A 20922-nucleotide genomic window follows, 5' to 3' on the forward strand; every position below is an offset into this window, starting at 1 on the left:
AAATACCAAAGGCAACCTTCAGTGAAGGAGTTCGGACAGTTAGATAATTTTCCCTTAGATAGAAGTAGCTTTGTTCATAGTTTTTCTTTTACTTCAAAGGCGGAGCAAGAGAAAGGAAGAGATGCCAGAAGATCTCTCTGGTCAGTTCGAAAGAAGACCCAGAGGCGTGGAAAAGCGGAGAGAGGGCCGACACTCGTGAGAGCAAGACTATCTTTTGAACAGAGTAGAGAAGAACAGTGTAAAAAGCCTTGGGAAGGAAGAGATTGCTACCAGGCTCTTTATTCTCATTTCGCATTGTTATTTTGTATTTCAACTCTATATCTATAAAATGGAACTTGCTTATCTACATCTGTTCACTCTCTTAAAAGCACGCATGAGTAGCTAAATCTATCGAATGGGTTGAGAAGAACTAAGCTAACATGAACTAGGATCTTCATTGCATGCGGTTATCTTGTCTTATGTTACGCCCAACACCCCTTTAGAGCTACTCGAGAGAGAGTCTAAAGAAAGAACCTAAGACTTGAGAAAGTTAGGTTAGAATGTAGACTCGAGAGAGCAAGATTGGATATGCATAAGCAAGAGATAGGGACTTAGAGATAAGCTCTATTTTCCAATATGCATTGCATGCACCCTAGACATAGATTATGATATTATGTGGTCGCCTTGTTTATGTGTGTGTCATTTGTCATCCCATAAATAAGAATAGAGGCTTATGTGTAGGTCCTATAGACTTATCGCCTATATCGCATGCGTTCTAGAACTAGAAGTTGTAGCACTTGCTTTCAGAGATAATTTGTTATTATATGTGTGTTGCATGATCGCATAACATGAATGCATCCTCGGAAGTGTTAACTGAACTCCTTCTCAACCCGTTCCCCGCATATTTATAACATCTTTCATATTATCAATTCTTTTCTTAATTCCGCCGCATACTTTTATTACTGCATACAACAACCCAAAAACAACTCTTTGATTATTGGTTACCACAAAGTCTTCTTAAAAATTATCACCACATACCGTTTTCCTTAGTCCCTGAGTTCGTCCCTTGAATTACCAGGAAACTCAGTAGGATTTATACTTGGATTTTGCTGAGAAAACTTGTTGCACAACGCATTCCCATCACCGCAATTCATTTCATAAAATCATCGCATAAAATAACACATCAGCAAGCATATCTGATGTGCTTATTGAAAAGCATGAAACCATGATCACTGCTAAAGACATCATGGAGTTGTTACAAGGGATGTTTGGACAGCCTTCCTCACCAATACAACATGATGCTATAAAATGCATCTACAATTTCCGCGTGAAGGAAGGGACCTCTATTAGAGAACACGTCTTGAACATGGTGGTCCACTTTAATGTTGCGGAAGCAAATGATGCTGTCTTAGATGGGAAAAGTCAAATTAGTATGATCATGGAATCTCTTCCAAAGATCTTCTTAAATTTTTGCACTAATGCTGTAATGAATAAGATTAATTACAATTTTACAACTCTCTTAAATGAACTCAAGACTTTTCAATCTTTAATGAAAAATAAAGAAAGGGAAGCAAATGTTGTTACCAGAAAGAAATTTCTGAAGGGATCTACATCGGGTACAAAACCTTCAGACAAGAAGTCTAGTCCTTCCAAGGATAAAAGTATCCAAATGAAAAAGAAGGGAAAAGGAAGAAGAAAGCTCCTACTAAAAAGAGCGAGACAAAAGTTGCAGAAAGAATGTTTCCTTTGTAACGAAGATGGGTATTGGAAATGTAATTGCCCAAAATATCTTGTAGAGAAGAAAGCTGAAAAGGCAAACCAAGGTTAATCTAATTTACTTGTAAAAGAAACATGTTTAGTGGAAAGCTCTCATTTGACATGGATACTAGATTCAAGCACTGTTAATCATATTTATACTTTCATTTAGGAAACTAGTTCCTAGAGGCAGCTAATGGAAAATGAGATGACTTTCAAAGTGGGAACAGATGAAGTTATTTCAGTTGAAGCAATGGGAGATATCAAGTTATCTTTTGGAGAATCTTACATTTTGTTAGAAAATGTATATTATGTACCTTAGATGAAAGGGAACTTAATCTCAGATGAAAGGGAACTTAATCTCTGTTTCCTGTTTATTAGAACATATGTACAAAGTTACTTTTGATATAAATGAAGTGTTCATTAGTTCAAGAAGTGTTCAAATATGTTCTGCTAAACTTGGAAAAAAAAAACTTGTATGTGTTAAAACTAACTTAATATGTTCAAACTTGTATGTGTTCAAATATGTTCTGCAAAATCTATTTTAAATATAGAGATGTGTTAAAACAGTTGAAACTCAAAATAAGAAACGAAAGATTTCTCCTAACACCTATCTTTGGCACTTAAGACTTGATCACATAAATCTCAACAGGATAGAGAGATTAGTAAAGAATGGACATCTAAATTAGTTAGAAGACAAATCTTTACATCCATGTGAATCATGTCCTTAGGGAAAAATGACTAAAAGATCTTTTTCAGGAAAAAGTCTTAGAGCTAAAGTACCTCTAGAACTTATACATTCAGTTCTTTGTGGTCCGATGAATGTTAAAGTTCAAGGAGGATCTAAATATTTTATCAGTTTTATTGATGATTATTCTAGATATGCTTATATTTACCTTATGCATCAAAAGTTTGAAACTCTTGAAAAGTTCAAAGAGTATAAAATAGAAGTTAAAACTTATTAGGTAAAAAGATCAAAACCCTTCGATCAGATCGAGGTGGCGAGTATATGGTTTTACAATTCCAAAACTATTTAGTAGAACATGGAATTCAATCCCAACTCACTGCACCTAGTACATCACAACAAAACGGTGTAGCAAAAAGGAGAAATCCAACCTTGTTAGACATAGTTCGTTCAATAATGAGTTATGCCCAGTTACCTCAATCCTTTTGGGGGTATGCAGTGCAAGCTGTCGTATACATTTTGAACATGGTTCCTTCAAAAAGTGTTTGAGAAACATCTTACGAGCTACGGAGATATGTCACATCATAATCTGGGGATGCCCGACACATGTGTTGGTGCAAAATCCTACAAAATTGGAACGACGTTAAAAAGTATGCCTATTTGTAAGATACCCTAAAGAAACAAAAGGTAGTCTATTTTATGATCCTTAAGAAGACAAAGTATTTGTATCAACAAATTCTACATTCTTAGAGGAAGACCACATAAGAAATCATCAACCTCGCAGTAAATTGGTATTAAATGAGATGTCCAAAGAATCTATAAATAAATCAACAAAAGTTGTTAATCAAGTTGGTCCTTCAACAAAAGTTGTTGGACCGTCATATCCTTTTCACGAATTGAGAATGCCTCGACGTAGTAGAAGGGTTGTTCAACAGCCTGACCAATGCATGGGTTTATCAGAAATTCAGGTCATCATACCTGATAATGGCATAGAGGATCCATTGACCTTTAAATAGACAATGAGAGATGTAGATAGATACCAATGGATAAAAGCCATGGAACTTGAAATGGAGGCTATGTACTTCAACTCAATCTGAGAACTTGTAGATCAACGAAATGGGATACTATTGGTTGCAAGTGGTTCTACAAGAGAAAATGAGACCAAACTGGTAAGGTGCAAACATGTAAAGCCATAATCATGCCAAAAGGTTTTACCCAAAGTGAGGGGATAAACTATGAAGAAACCTTCTCTCCTATTGCCTTGATTAAATATATTAGAATACTTTGATCTATTGCTACTTTTTATGATTACTAAATATGGAAAATGGATATCAAGACAGTCTTTTTGAAAGGTCATCTTGATGAAAGTATTTATATGTCTCAATCAGAAGGGTTCATTGAACAGGGTCAACATCAAAAAGTTTTCAAGCTTAAAAAAGTCCATTTATCGGTTAAAACAAGCATCTCAATCTTAAAATATAAGATTTGACACTGTGACCAAATCATATAGCTTTGAACAAATGTTAACGAACCTTGTGATGTTAACTCGTTTGTGGTCCCATCTTTCTCGCTGCCATCTTTGGTGGATGGCCCTCTATCTCTTAAAGCTTTTATGCGACCCATGTAGCTATTTATTGGTGCCTTTGCTTCCCGCGGCTTCTTTTACTATAGCTCTGCCGCCATCCCTGCTATTTTTTATTAAACCGCTACAAGATCAACAATTCCATGAGCTTGGGCTTCTGCTGCTGACATAAAAACATCCTTTTCAATGTCTTCGGATAAACCCATAATGGTTTGCCTGTTCTTTGTACATAAACCCTTGTGATGGTTTCGCGCAGCTTCAGTAGTTCTTCCGCTTCCAGGATAAATTCTCCCCTTTATGCCTCATAAAAAGAACTAGCACGTTGATGGAATTACAAGAAGATAGTCAACAAGACTGTAGCTTTCCTAGTAGTTTATGTTGATGATATCCTGCTCATTGAGAATGAGATAGTTTTCCTTATTGACGTCAAGAGATGGCTAGCGTCACAATTTCAAATGAAATATTTAGGAGATGCACAATATGTTCTTTAAATCCAAATAGTTCAGAATCGCAACAACAGAACGCTTGCACTATCTCAAGCATCTTATATTGACAAAATTTTGTCAAGTATATAATATGCAAAATTCCAAAAGAGGTTTGTTGCCTTTTAGACATGGAATTCATTTGTCTAAGGCACAGTGTCCTAAAGCACCTCAAGAAGTTGAGGGAATGAAAACAATTTTTTATGCATCAGTTGTCGGGAGCTTGATGTAAGCTATGCTGTGTACATGCCCTTATGCTTTGCAATAGGGATAGTCAGCAGGTTCCCGTCCAACCCTGGACATAGTCTTGGACAGCTGTTAAAAACATCCTTAAATATCTTCAGAGAACAAGGAACTATATGCTCATATATGGCTCTAAGGATTTGATCCTTATAGGATACACTGATTCTAATTTTCAGACCAATACCAATTCGAGGAAATCTACTTCGGAATCAGTATTCACTCTAAATGGAGAAGTTATAATAGAAGAAACGTCAAACAAAGTTGTATTGCTGACTCTATCAGGGAAGCTGAATACGTAGCTACATGTGAAGCAGATAAAGAAGCAGTATGGCTCAGAAAATTCTTGATTGGTTTGGAAGTGGTTCCAAATATGCATCTGTCAATCACCATGTATTGTGATAGCAATGGAGCAGTTGCCAACTCAACGGAACTTAAAAGCCATTAATGCAGAAAGCACGTCGAGCGAAAACACCATCTCATATAGGAGATAGTATACCGAGGATACGTGATAGTCATGAAAATAGCCTCTGAAGATAATCTTGTTGATTTATTTACGAAGGCCCTCATGGTTAAAGTGTTCGAGGGTCACCTGGTAGGACTAGGACTACGAGCTTCATCAATCTAGGGTAAGTAGGAGAATGTCGAGGGTATTTTAATGCCCTAGTTTATTGTAGTTTTTCCTCTCACACTCAACATTATATATTTGTATATATTTGTAACCCACTGAAGTTTTAATCCAAGGGGGAGTTTGCTGGAAATGTCCAAAAACTCGCAGCTTGTAAACATTAAACATATTTTATTTACAATAAAGTTGTTATTGAAGCTTTTATCAATAAAGATGTTATTGAATTGCATTATGTTTGTAAAATCCAATAAACTAACCCATGGCTATAATATGAATACTTAAACTCTATGTAGAGACATAAAAGATGATCAAGTTTTAAGTATATAGTCAAAATGGTCTATAAGTATATGGATAAAAGTGAGGTACCTTATCTTGGGAACACTATAGGATGTGGCTCTCTTTGTATATTGATACAAACGATGTGATCTAAAAGTTGTTCATGTAGAGACATGCAGTGGGGGCATCTTATGCAAAAAATCAGACCACGAAATAGTCAATTTTCTTTATAACGATCGTTTACTGTTAAAACTAACTATTTCAAATTGATGACTTAAGGTAACTCGATCTTAATCTTGAGATAACTGTGAACTCCTCTTTATCCGAAATTGTTCTTTAATCTACATAGGTGAAAGTGTTTCAACATCAGCGCTCATTAAGCCACCCATTTTAAGGGTAAGACCAGATAGATAGTTGGAAACATAGTCCTGCAAGAATGAATTCACTCCTACCCATCTTAGGGTTAGCAGATAGGTTGTTCTTTAAGTACTAACTCTCGATCTTGAACAAAGTGGTCCCACCCTTTCATGGTAAGGGGATTTGGTTTATTGATTGGACTGTAAACTAATTGTTCAATAGGGGATCAGCGAAGACTTAAGAAGAAAGATGTATTACAAGGGTAAAACAATAATTTTGACCTAGCTATAAATACGAACAACTTGTGAAGGATCGACTTACTTATTATGATTAAATCAAGTGGACAGAAATATATCTATAGTGAGGAGAGTACAACTATTGAGTTATAGTGGTATGTCTCGGTAGGTCACATCCACAGTAGGTCACAACTATTGAGGAGAGTACAACTACATGCTCAAATTAATGGAATTAATGTGCTTAATTGATTATGTTTTCTTCCGTGTTATGCATGCTTACTCTATCAGTAGGTCACATCCACCTTAACCATTGAGGGAGCCTTAACGTAGTGGGAGGGTTGAGAACCTACCTATACGTTATATGGATTTAACAGTAATCTTAGTTGTCATATCTGGTGGCGTCATTAAGGATCCATTGTCTTACAAGAAGGCAATGGAGAATGTTGGCAAAGATGATTGGATCAAAGCTATGGATCTCTAAATGGAGTTTATGTACTTTAATTAGGTTTGGGATCTTGTAGATCAACTTGACGGGATAAAATCTATAGGTTGCAAATAGATCTACAAGAGGAAAAGAGGTGTTGATGGAAAGGTGCAAACCTTCAAGGGTAGGCTTATGGCACAAGGTTATACCCAAGTTGAGGCAGTCGATTATGAAGAGATTTTCTCACCTATTGTCATGTTGAAGTCTATCTAGATACTCCTATCTATTACCTCATATTTAGACTATAAGTTTTGGCAAATGGACGTAAAGATTGTCTTTCTGAATGGAAATCTTGAGGAGACTATCCATACGCAACAACCTGAGGGATTCATAACCCAAGGTCAAGAGAAAAAGGTTTGCAAGCTTAATTGGTCCATTTATGAATTGAAACAAGCTTCTCGATCTTGGAATAAGATTTGATACTACATCCAAATCTTATGGCTTTTATCAAAATGTTGATGAGCTTCATGTATACAAGAAAATCATCAACAGTTTAGTAGCTTTCCTAGTGTTGTATGTAAATCATATCCTACTCATTGGGAATGATTTAGGTCTACTTACTGAAATTAAACATTGGTCGGCGACCCAATTTCAAATGAAAGATTTGGGAGAGGCGCATCTTGTTCTGAGCATTTAGATCTTTAGGGATCGAAAGAACAAAATGTTAACCTTGTCTCAAGCATCATACATTGACAAGATTCTTGTTAAGTATTCGAAGAAAAACTTCGAGAGAGACTTGTTACCTTTTAGGCATGGAGTTCTCTGTCTAAGGAACAATATCCTAAGACACCTCAAGAAATTGACAGATGAGACGGATCCCCTATGCATCAGCTGTTGGTAGCTTGATGTATGCGATTTTATGTACTAGACCTGACATCTGCTATGCAGTGGAGATAGTCAGTAGATATCAATCGAATCGAGGATTAGATCACTAAACTGTTGTTGAAACTATCATCAAATATCTTCAGAGAACGAAGAACTACATGCTTGTGTATGGGTCGAGGGATTTTATCCTTATAGGATACATACACTCTAATTTTCATACTGATAAGAATTCTACGAAATCCACTTTAGTATCGGTGATCACTCTTAACGGAGAGGTTGAAGTCTTGAGAAGCACTAAAAAAGGGTGCACTGTTGACTCCATAATGGAGGCATCGTATGTAGCAGCTTATAAAGCTGCCAAGGAGGTTATCTGGCTTAAGAAGTTCTTGGTTGATCTAGAAGTAGTTCAAAACATGTCAAAGCCGATCACCCTTTGTTGTGATAATAGTGGTGTTGTGGCTAATTCCAGCGAGTCTAGGAGTCACAAGCGTGAAAAGCACATCAAGCTAAAGTATCATTTAATATGAGAGATTACGCATCGAGAGGACGTGATCTTCATGCAGATAACTTTTGTGCACAACGTTGCTAATCCATTTACGAAGGCCCTCACGGCTAAGATGTTTGAAAGTCACCTACAGAGTATAAGTCTAAATAAAGGGAAAAATACATGCGAGAGTTCATTTTTTCTAAGTAAAAATATACAAATAAATGCTAAAACAGGCATTTTGTGGCATGTATCAAATAGATAGAGCCATATTTCACTAACGAAATAATGAAAGAATAGGTACCCCTAAGTTTAGGATTTCAACAATAAAACCTTATAATGGAAGAAGGACCTTATAAAACATCTTGATTCATACCGATCTTGGACAGAATACACAGGGTTCAGGATGCAATCCAATGCAAAGCCTTTTGTTTTACCTTGACATGATTAGTCAAGGAATGGTACATAAAACTACAAAGGAGGTTGATTAGTTTGTTCAAGGAATTGATTTGAACTTCAAGACCAAGTTCATGAGAGGGGAAGATCAACTCAAACAAGGATCTAAGAAAACCTTGCAATACACTACAAGAAAAAAAAATTCCATTGATGCCACTACTACCGATGCTTCAAAAAATGTTGGCATATATGGCCTATGCCGAAGCTATTACCGCCATCGTCATAAGTAGTCTTTCTCGATGCCAGTTTAGATAAACATTAAAAAAAAGCTATTGGTTTACAAAACATGCAACGAAAGAAAACAAGATCATTAAGCATTCTAATTCCTTAATTTTGACATCAAAATAAGCATGTTTATGGGGTATCAAGAGGGTTTCATTACTTACCTTTGAAGATCCTCTTCAAACTCGAAATTCAACTACAATCTTCTCCAATTCTTACTGTGGACCACTACTAGCGCTTCCTTACTATTCTCTAGGAACCTTAGATTGAGTTGTGTGACTCAAAACAAGTTTGAACATAGGGAATTGGAGGAGAGGTTTTTTGGTTTTTCAGCTTGTTGAAGATCAACAACTTCTTCAACCTTCAATCACTAAGCAATTCAGCTATTGTCTCTCCTTTTCCACTCAATCAAGAGTAGTTTTATTACATGACTCTTATGCAAACTAATCACTTCAAGTGATTTTAGCTCCTCCTTGAATTTGGTGGTAGAATTATGTGTAAGAAGGTGACTAACCTTCTTGCTTGAAAGTGCAAAAATCCTACATTTCCCTCTTGATTTTGAATTTGATTTTCAAAATCAAAACTTTTTCCAATTTTAATTCCCTAATTAAAATTAAAATTTTATTAATTTTACTAAAATTAATTCAATAATCAATTTTTCTAATAAAATTAATAATTACTAATTAATTCTATTAATTTAATATTAAATATTAAATTAATTTGTCACATATTCCATTACCATGAATCCCTATTCATGAAATAAATAAATATTTAAATCATATTTATATAATAATCGATTTTTCAATTACATTTAAGTCCAAAATTAAACGTGTAATTATATCATATATAATTACTATATCCCTTAATTCGAATTTAAACGTTTCAAATCAACTTATCATGTTATTCTAAGGCTAATCTCTTTATGAACTAGTAGGGGGGTCTAATGAACCTACAAATCATGAGTTTCAACGATCCGAGATTAATTGGTTAAACTCTTTGCACGGAATTAACCCCTATTCGTTAACTACCAGGTCACTTCACTAAATCTCAGTAATTGCACTCCTCTCACTATAGATACATTGTGTCCACTCGATATAACCATAATTAATAAGTTAACCCTTCATAGGCTATTCCTAATAACGGCTAAGTCAAAAGGTTGTTTTACCCCCGAGATTACCTCTTGTTCCTTAAGTCCCACTGATCCTCTAATGAACAATTGGTTTGTGATCCGATCATCAAATCGAGTCCCTCTCAAGCCAATGAGAGGGTGGGGGCCCTTGTTCAAGACTCAAAGTTAACACTTAAGGGAACAACCTCTTTACTATCCCTAAAAGTGGGTAGGAGTGAATTCCATCTTGCACCCTATGTCCCCAGCTATCTACCCGATCTTACCCCTGAAATAGGAGGCTAATTGAGCCGGTGTTGTTGAACCAACCCTCACCCATGAAAATCTATGGATAATCCCAAATAAATAAGAGTTCATAGTTAGCTTAGGATTAAGGTCAAGTTACCTAGGTCATCGTTTTGAAATAGTCAGTCTTTAAACAACGTTGTAAAGTAAGAGTGACTTATTTCTTCGTCCAATATTATGCAAACTCATTGTACAGGACGACCCCACTCCTCATGTCACTACATGAACGAATCAGGACCATTTCGTTTGTAGCAGTTTACAACTCTTTGTAACAACTACAGAGTGAGTCACATCCGATAGTGTTACCAGAATAAGGCACCCAATCTTATTCATATACTATAGATCATTTTGACTATTTACTCGAACCTGATCTACTCTTATGTCTCCACATAAAGTTCAAGTATTCATGTAATAGTCATGGATCTTTTAGTTTATTGGATTTATTTCTAAAACGAAATAAACAATTCATATATTCAATAACAACTTTATCGATTTAAAGAATGAGTTTATTGTTTACAAACCACGAGTTTTAGGACATAAAACTCAACAAAAGCACCTATCCCAACGCTACTATCATTGAGATAGGTTTCTTCATAAGTGAAAAGTAGTCAAAAACTGCTTTCTTGGGCTTAGAATTTAGTTAGTTTTATGGTTAATTTGTGATCGTTGATGCTTTTTATGTTCAGCTTGTAGGAAATTGAACATTTGAATGGGAATGAGCTAATTTCAATGTGAAATGATGAAAATGAAAGGATACGTGAGTACCCGTAGCAAAAACAATCGTGTCTTAATTCTATATTTATAGAACATACAGAAAACATAGAAGAATGAAACAAGATCTATATAATATAATAAGCATGATTTTATAAAGAAATTAAAGAGGAAAAAGATATCCATAGATCACATACCTTCGAAGACTAATCTCTTGACAATTCCTCTCACAATCTCGAACATAACCAATACTTCGATTATGGAATCTCAGCAACAAAAATCAATTCAATCAAACACCACCACTCAGAAACCTTGTTATTCTTGGGGTATTAAATCGTTGAGAGTTTCTGGGCTTCAAGATTAATTTTGGAAAAGAAATTGAAGATCGGTTTGAGAGAGGGGAACACACCAAGAACTACAGCCTAATAACTTTGTGTTCTGATATGTGTTTTTATAAATGAGAAAATATTGAGGGGAGTCATTCAAAATAAATCTCTCCCTAATATTGAATAATTCAAAAACATATTTCTATATTTTCAATTTTCTATTAATTAAAATAATATATATTTTAAAAGGTAAAGAATTTTCTTCTAACTCTTTTAGAAGTCTACTCTTGACCAACATCTCGATCCTATTGAGATTTATGTGGCCCAATCTTAGACCACCAGCTGCTGCTGCATTGGCAGCGGTCTGCAAAGCAGGGTTCAGACCTTGATAAAAGATCTCCATTTGCAAGCAATCTAGTAATCCGTTGTGTGGATAGTCTCTTACCAGCCTCTTAAACCTCGCCCAGGCATCGCTGAGCGATTCGTCAGTTTCTTGTTCAAAATTTGTTATTAATTTCCTTCTTCTTGCATTCTCGGTTGGTGGGAAATATTTCTTTATGAACTTTTCGACCACTTGTTCCCACGAAGTTATCTCTCCCGATTCGAGAGAATAAGCCCATTTTCTTGCCTAATCACACAGAGCAAATGGAAACAAAGTTAGTCGAACTTCTTCGGTAGAGATATTAGGGAACACAAAAGTGTTGTAGATTTCTATGAAGCTCCGGAGGTGGGCATGTGGGTCCTCGCCACGCCTTCCTCCAAACTGCCTTGCAGTCTGGATCATTTGTAGCATCACTGGTTTCATTTCGAATCGGGATACATCAAGGGCAGGCCTCATGATTCCTGGAGAGAAATCGTAGAGGTTTGGCGATACATAGTCCTAAATGGGCCTATTGCAATCGTTTGCAAGTAGGATTGGATTCGCCATGACATTGTTTTCATTTGGTGCTCTGTTTCTAGACTGCTTCGCCATATCATCTTTATCTGGTTGTTGTTGTTGGCATCTATTTCTTAGTCTTCGTTGAAACGTCCTCAATCTCTGAGTCATAATTCACCAAAGATTGAGAGCTGCAAAGGAATCAGAAAAATTACCGTTAGCACACTGATTTGCCGAAGTCCCCTGCAACGGTGCCAAAAACTTGATGCATTATTTTATAGGATAAAATTATGGGAAGGAATGTGGTGATGGGAATGCGTTGAGCAACAAATTTTCTTAGCAGAATCCAAGTATAAACCCCAATGAGTTTTCTGGTAAGTCCAGGGTCGAACTCAAGGACTAGGGAAAATAGTATGCGGTGATAATTTTCAAGAAGACTTTGTGGTAACCAGTAAATCAAATAGTTGTTTGGGTTGTTGTTTGCGGTATAAAATAAATTTATGCGGTAGATTTGAGAAAAGTGAGTATGCGGAGGAAGGGGTTGAGAAGGTCTTTAGCTAGCGTTTCCCGCGAATGTGTCCAACTATGCAATCATGCTACACTCATGCGACAGGAAATAATTTTCCAAAGCAAATGTGGTGATCCTAGTTCTAGGACGCATGTGTTGAATGCAATAGTGTCCATAGAGCTTATTCCTAAGTCTCTACTTTTTTCCTATGCGATGATGCAAGGTGCACAAAAAGACAAGGTGACCGCACACAATCATATCCTATCTCTAGGATGCATGTGATGCGTTAATAGCAAACAGTGCTTATTTCTAAGCTTCTATCTCTTGATTATGCGTTCTAATCTGACTCTCCCAAGCCTAGATTCTAACTTGACTTTTCCAAGCCTAGATTTTGCCCTTAGACTACCCTCCCGAGTATCTCTAATGGATGAATGATGCATACATAATACAAGATAATCGCATAGAATGAAGATCCCCAGTTATGCTAGCTAAGTGCTTCTCAACCCATTCGACAGATTTAGCTACTCATGCGTAATAAACAGAGAATGAACAAATATAGAGAAATAAATTCCATTTCTATAGATGAGTTTAAGTACAAAATGACAATAGAAGATAAGGATAGAGAGCCTCGTAGCAATCCCTTACTTCCCAAGGCTTTTACACTGTTGATTATATTTTGTTCAAAAGATATTCCTGCTTCCGCAGAAGCTGGCCCTCTCTCTGATCTCGACACTTTCGGCACTCTTCCAGTTCACCAGAACGATCTCTTGGCACAATCTCGCTTCTCTCGCTTCCACCTTAAATAAAAGAAAAACTAAGAATAAGGTTATTCTATCTAAGGGAAAATTCTCTAAGTATCCGAACTATCCACACTCCTTTACTGAAGGTTGCCTTTAGTATTTATAGAGCTTCATGGTTAAAGGCGTCTTCTCTCTAATGATTACACTGATGGGATAGCTTTAATTCTTTGTCTGATGTGCTGAATATTTGTCATCGAAAAGCTAAGTGTACTTGCTACAGTAGATCGTTAGCGACATGTCAACTTAATTCGGACTCTACCGTCATCAACTTTCTGTCCCATCGTGATTAATTATGCTTTTCACCCAGATGTGCCCACTAAGTTGTGCCGACTCTATGCGGCAATAATTCTTGAGCACATACATGTGAGCGCAAATCACCGCAAAGCCTTGCGGTAATGCTGCGTTCGACTGTTGATTTCTTGTGATCGCATTTTTCGCCTTGCGTCAACGCATATTGTGCATAAAAATACACAAGTTAACTGTTTTCATGCGATGGGCGTATGCGACCGCAATGTTATGAACTTAATACTTTTTGGACGCAATCTTACATATTTTATCAACGCAAAATTTCATTGTTTAAAAACTTAGCACTGTAATAACGTGCATTTCTGCCCGTTATCACACCCCCAAATTTAAACAATGCTTGTCCTCAAGCATAAGCTAAAAATTTCCTTTAGATAGTCGACCGCAATCTCTTTTCCTAGATTTCTCAAGTATACTTCATTCAAATGCTATAAACAAAATTTTCCTTAATTCTTATTCACGTCTCTTCTTAAAATATTTCTAAAACCTAGGGGCCGCAAGTTTAACTTTAAAAAAGGACTTTACTTAATTCTAGAACATCGCATGATTTATTTCAAAAAAAAATTTTCAATAGGGTGTGTCATGCGGACATCCAACTACGGGTAAGTGCCCTTCACAACTTAACTCTTATCAACATAAATTTTCCCATTGCATTGACAGTGGAGTTGTTATTCCCAAAATTTTCGCTCTTTTTTTTTTTTTTTTTTTGTAGAGCTAAAGATAGCAAGGTCGAAAATAAATACCTCACCCCCAAATTTAGAATGCGACAATGTCCTCATTGCCAATAGATTGAAAGAAGTCATGCGATGTTCTTAGTAAGCTACGTAAATACTCAGTTTAAAAGAAAGCTAGCGGACCACTAACTTTTAGAAATATTTCATGAAGAGACTATCCTAAAATTAAGTTGACTCTAGTATATACAAAAAAAAATAGAAGCATGTGTTTCATCATTCAAATCCTAATTGGCAAAGAGAAAGCATGCGGTGACTTACTAAATTTATCAATGTTAAATGATTGCGGTAACCAAAGAGGATACGGTGATAAAATTTCAAAATTAAAATGCAATGTGATAATGAAAAATTTGGAAAAAAGTGAAGGAAAAATACAACCCCCAAATTTGTTTTGTCATCCGCATTATTTATTGACGCATCCTGCTTTACGGCGATCTTCTTTCTTTGCAATGCTGTGACGAAATAAAGTAGTTGTGTCTTCGTGTAGTGCCTCCGCAATCATGTACCTTGATCATTTGCAAAGAAAACATTGAGAGGGTCAAATAATACTAAAAAAAGAGTTAACAAAATCTTTCACCGCAATCGTTCAGCATGATCGCATATATATATATATATATTGTAAGAGAAGTAGATTTGCAATAATAGATAATAACAAAGTGATGAAAGTTCATGAAGTATTGATGTAGAAAAAGGATATTCAAAAGGTTTGCGTCCCTGATGAGGTTGAATAGCATAATGACCCAGGGACTGCTTATTTTACGGTGGAAGCTAGGCTTTTTACGTCCATAGTGGCTTTTTCTTCTTTTCTCGATCTTCTAGAATCTTGACTGCCTTAATCCGGAGCTTTTTCCCGTTAATGTTCATTATGGTTTCTCCTTTGTACACATCAATTTGAGTGCAACCAGTCGAGAGGAATGGTCAACCCAATATGATGGGCGCATCTTCGTCTGCTTTATAATCGAAAATGATGAAGTCTGCCGGCAAGATGAATTTATCGATTGAGATTGCGACATCTTTCAACTCTCCCTCGGGATGTATTCGGGATCTGTTTGCAAGTAGGAGAGTCTCTGTCGTGGGCGTGAGTGTGCCAATATTCAATCGTTCGAAGATTGATAGCGACATTATGTTTATACTCGCCCTAAGATCGCATAGTGTTTTGGCCACGGTAGACCCTTCCAATGGAGCATGGTATCGTAAAGATTCCTTAGTCGCACATTTTTTGTGGGATCATCGCATTTTGCATTACTGCCACTATCGTGATCTTTTCTTCATCATTCTGCTTCTTTTTCAATATTTGCGGAGATGGTGGTAGCTGGAAATTTTCTATCTCATGGTCTAGAGGCTTGAGGACGGATGCAACTTCTGGTTTCATTTGCTCGGGCTCTTCTGAATTACAAGTCAACGGGTCCTCGGTTGGTCGTGATGGGTTCCTTCTCTACCTCTGCGGTCGTTTTCTCGCTTAGGAAGGAGACTGCTAAGCATTGTTCCTTCCCCGTACCCCCAGCGTTGCGAGGGAGCTAAGTTCAGCTCGACAATGCTCCTTGCGGTCTCTTTTTAAGTTCGCCCGCAATCTGTCCAAGCTGAATTTCGAGATTTCGGATGGATGTTGCTTGATTCATTTTTCTCAATGTGATGCTTCATCAAGCTTTCTAAGGACGAAGATTACAGTGTCTGCAAGCTACCGGCTTGGTTGTGCGTTGGACCATCGGTTTGCGGAAAAAATCCGAGTGGCCCTTCTTTCTACGCCATTGGTTGAAAGCTTTGTTGTTGATTTTTCTATGCGAAATTGGGGTGGTTTCTCCACCTGGGGTTGTACATGTCGGAATAAGGATTATTCTTTATGAAGAACACAGAATGTGGATTTCGTAGGCATTCTCCCATTAGATGCGCGTCTCTGCAAATGACACAACAAATGGTTGTTTGAGAAATTGCATTGACCTACCCTTTGTTCGCTCCCGTGCTGTTAATTGCGATGCCTTATATCAAACTCATCATCGTAGTCATTTAGTTCTGGAGGGATGTGATGGCTTCGTTGTTTGCATTATTGTTTCCAATTCTTAATATTTGATCGCTTTCTCGCCAATCCTTGTGATTATTGAAAATGCGATCAAGTATATTTTTCGCCTCCTCATATGTTTTGTCGAGCAAACCATCAGCTGCTGCCGCATTGGCAGTGGTCTGCGAAGCGGGGTTTAGTCCGTGATAAAATATCTCCATTTGTAAGCAATCTAGTAATCCATTGTGTGGACAGTCTCTTACCAGCCTCTTAAACCTCGCTCAGGCATCGCTGAGCGATTCGTTAGTTTTTTGTTCAAAATTTGTTATTAATTTCCTTCTTCTTGGAGGCGTCCACAAGTTGCTAAGGGAAAGTGTTTCCACTGCAACCAAGATGGACACTGGAAAAGGAACTGCCCTCGGTATCTGAAAGAGAAGAAAGCAGCCAAGGCAAAGGACAAGGCAGATAAAGGTAAATGTGATTTACTTATGCTTGAAACTTGTTTAGTGGAGAATGATGATTCTGCCTGGATAATTGATTCAGGCACCACTAACCATGTTTGTTCATCTTTTTAGGGGATTAGATCTTGGCGACAACTAGAGGCTGGTGAGATGACGATGCGGCTAAGCACCGAGCACATCGTCTCAGCTGTGGCAGTGGGAGGACTCCAGTTAGCTTTACATAATAGGTTTCTTATTTTACATGATGTATATATTGTTCCTGAACTAAAAAAAACCTTATTCTTGTAAAGTGTTTATTGCAATGTAAATATACTATCTCTTTTAAAGTGGATAAGGCATTTATCCATAAAGATGGTGTTTTTATTTGCACAGCAAATATGGAATCGAATTTATATGTGCTAAGGTCGTTAGCATTTAATTCCCTCCATCATATTGAATTGTTCAAAACTGCCATAACTCAATCAAAACGTCGATGAATTTCTCCAAAATAAAATGCCCAACTTTGGCATCTTCGTTTAGGGCACACCAATATCAATAAGATTGAGAGTTTGGTGGAAAATGGACTTCTAAATGAGTTCGAAGAAACTTCTTTACCAGTCTGCGAATCTTGCCTTGAGGGTAAGATGATTAACGACCTTTTACTGGAAAAGGTTGTAGAGCCAACGAGCCTCTTGAGTCAGTACATTCTGACCTTTGTGGTCCTATGAATGTGCGAGCCCAAGGAGGTTATGAGTATTTTATCAGTTTTACTGATGATTACTCCAAGTACAGGTATGTTTATCTTATGCAATAAAGTCTGAATCTTTTGAAAAGTTCAAAGAGTTCAAGGCTGAAGTTGAAAACGCATTAGATAGACGGATTAAAATACTTCGATCGGATCGAGGTGGAGAGTTTTTGGACTCAACATTCCAAGACTATTTGATAGAACATGGAATCGTTTCCCTACTTTCAGCGTCGGGTACACCTAAGCAAAATGGTGTAGCAAAGAGGAGAAATAGGACCTTGTTAGACATGGTTCACTCGATAGTGAGTTATGCTTCCTTAACGGACTCGTTTTGGGGTTCGCAGTGGAGACTGCGGTATACATACTCAACTGTGTTACCTCCAAGAGTGTTGCAAGAACACCTCTGGAGTTGTGGAACGGGCATAAAGCTAGTTTACGTCACTTCCGCCTTTGGGGTTGCCCTACACATGTGCTTGAGGCTAATCCCAAGAAGTTGGAACCACGATCGAGATTATGCCTCTTTGTAGGCTATCCAAATGTACACGGGGGGGTATTTTTATGATCCAATGGAAAATAGGGTGTTTGTTTGTCTCAACAAATGCTACTTTCTTAGATGAGGATCATATAAAGGAGCACAGTCCACGAAGCAAAGTTGTGTTACGTGACCTTTCCGATGAAACTACTGAAACTTCAACAAGAGTTGTTGAAGAGCTGAGGGAACCTCGACGTAGTGGGAGGGTTGCGAACCCACCCGTTCACTATCTGGGTTTCACGGAAATCCTTGCTATGGTAGCAGATGGCGACATTGAGGAATCGTTGTCTTTTAAGAAAGCAATGGAGGATGTTGACCAGGATGAATGGATCAAGGCCATGGATCTCAAGATGGAATCGATGTATTTCAACTTAGTATAGGATCTTGTAGATCGGGCTGATGGGATTCGCCTTATAGGTTGTAAATGGATGTACAAGTGCAAACAAGGTGCAAATGGAAAGGTACAGACATTATAGCAAAGGGTTATACCCAGGTAGAAGGAGTCGACTATGAGGAGACTTTCTCGCATGTTGCCATGTTAAAGTCAATCCGCATCCTTCTATCCATTGCAGCTTATTATAAATATGAGATCTAGCAAATGGACGTCAAGACGGTCTTTCTAAATGGAAATCTCGAGGAGACCATTTACATGGTGCAACCCAAGGGATTCATAGCCCAAGGTCAAGAGCAAAAGATTTGCAAACTGAATCGGTCCATTTATGGACTGAAATAGGTGTCTCGATCTTGGAACAAACGGTTTGATACTGCGATCAAGTCGTATGGTTTTGACCAAAACGTTAATCAACCTTGTGTCTACAAGAAGATCATCAACGTTTCAGTAGTCTTCTTAATGTTGTATGTAAACGATATCCTACTCATTGGGAATGATGTAGGTCTACTGACTGCAGTTAAGAACTAGCTAGCGACCCAATTCCAAATAAAAGATTTGGGAGAGGCTCAGTTTGTTCTAGGTATACAGATCTTTCGGGATCGTAAGAACAAAGTGCTAGCACTGTCTCAGGCATCAAACATTGACAAGATGTTGTTCAAGTACTCGATGCAAGACTCCAGGAGGCACCTACTGCTGTTCAGGCATGGAGTCACGTTGTCTAAGGACATGTGTCCTAAGACGCCTCAAGAGGTTAAGGAGTTGAATCAGTACATATCAGTCTTACCCAGGCCATTTTAATGTTGTTGAGTGTCACATACGGAGCATGGGTCTACAGGATCGCCCACGGCTGGACTAGGGCAAATGGGAGATTTTCTTGTACTGGGCTTTTATGCCCTAGTTTATTGTTTTGTACTAGTTTATTGTACACGTCACTTCGCTTTAGGACATATGGGAGATTGTTGGGGTTGATGCCCTAAAGTCTCATGTCCTATAGTTTGTAAACAGTTTATACGAACGCTTGTATTGTATAATATATGATATTTATTTCACATCTTGTATTTTGCTCAGTAACTTGTTTTATTTGCTTTACCACAAACCAATAAATATAAAATCCCTGGTTATCTGTATGTGACTCAAGCATGTATATGGTGACATACAAGTGTCAAGCATGTATGTGGTGACATAACCAAAATGGTCTGTAGTATATAGATATAGGCGGGAAACCTTATCTTGGTAATGCTACGGATGCGGCCGCTTTGTGGAATGGTCACAAGTGTTGTGACTTGTCACATATGGTCTAATCCTGATCATTCGTGTTGGGGACATGCGAGCGAGAGCATCCTATAAAAAAAGTTTATATAAGACCTGACTACGAAGTGTTACCGTCTCGTTATATAACACCGTTCATGATAGAGACTTCACTTCACTAGGATGACCATAAGTAACATGACCTCAATCTTGAGTGAGTTGGGAACTCCTGCTATTGAGAGCAGTTCTTTGATTTGTATAGGTGCGAGTGGCTAGGTCGCCGATTCAAACCTACCATTTTAGGGATTCGTCTGATTTGGGAGCTAGGAACTCAGCTACACAAGTTGGAATTCACTCCTTCCCTGAGGCAAGGGTAAGTAGATAGGTAGCTTTCTTAAAGGCTGATTCTGGGGCTTGAACGATGTGGCGCCACACACCTTCTCTTGAACCGAGAGGTGTTCACACATAGTTGGAATATGTTGTACTGCTCATTATAGGAATCAGTGGTACTTAAAGAGTGAGATGTAACTATAGGGGCATAACGATAATTTGGCCCAGTTGTACTTACGAGCATCTGTGAAGGGTCATCGTACTCATGATTGGTTATATCGATGGACACAACAATATATCTGTGGTAAGAAGAGTTCAACTGTTGGTCTTTAGTGGAATGCCTGACAGTTAACGGATGGTGGATCTCGTGGCTAAAGAGTTTACTCAGCTATTCACGGACCGTTGGACTTCGAGCCACAGGTCCATTAGGTCCCTTGGGTAGCATGGATAAAGTCGAGAACCAATGTTTGGGTTAATTTGAAATGTTCAAACTGACAAGAGGAAGTTCGATTATATATGATATAATTGGACAGGTTAATTATATATGATATAATTGGCTAAATGTATGAGATACATTATTTTGGAGAAAATTAGATATAAATATGATTTATATCAAGTAGAGAAGAAAATACTATAGTAGATATGTGATATCAAACTATAATGTTAAAATATAATATGATAATATTTATTAATTAATTAGTTGATTGATTATATGATAATTAATCCAAATTTCATGTTCGGACGTGGGTTAGAGGGATCCGTCGGTTATTGTAACCGATAAATTAAAATGAAAAATGTTTTCATTTTTGAATCGTTCAATCGATCGCCCAAGAGATTTCGCAAGAGTGTGTTGTTGTTTCGTAAACAATCACTTAAGAAAAT

General features: G+C 37.4%; 1 protein-coding gene across 1 annotated transcript; it reads left to right on the forward strand.

Moving 5' to 3' along the window:
• Positions 1-1204: 1204 nt before the first annotated feature.
• LOC150036686 (uncharacterized) lies at positions 1205-1807 on the forward strand. The gene has a single exon (XM_090313211.1). The coding sequence runs from the start codon at positions 1205-1207 to the stop codon at positions 1805-1807; it is 603 nt and encodes a 200-aa protein (XP_090169337.1).
• The last annotated feature ends 19115 nt before the right edge of the window (positions 1808-20922 follow it).

The sequence above is a fragment of the Benincasa hispida genome, chromosome 4 (genome assembly GCF_027475165.1).
Source record: "Benincasa hispida cultivar pf3 chromosome 4, pf3_genome.v1.1, whole genome shotgun sequence".
Classification (NCBI taxonomy): Eukaryota; Viridiplantae; Streptophyta; class Magnoliopsida; order Cucurbitales; family Cucurbitaceae; genus Benincasa; species Benincasa hispida.

Bases quoted from the DNA above. Each gene is read 5' to 3' on its own strand.
- LOC150036686 (XM_090313211.1), top strand. From the start codon at position 1,205: ATGATCACTGCTAAAGACATCATGGAGTTGTTACAAGGGATGTTTGGA.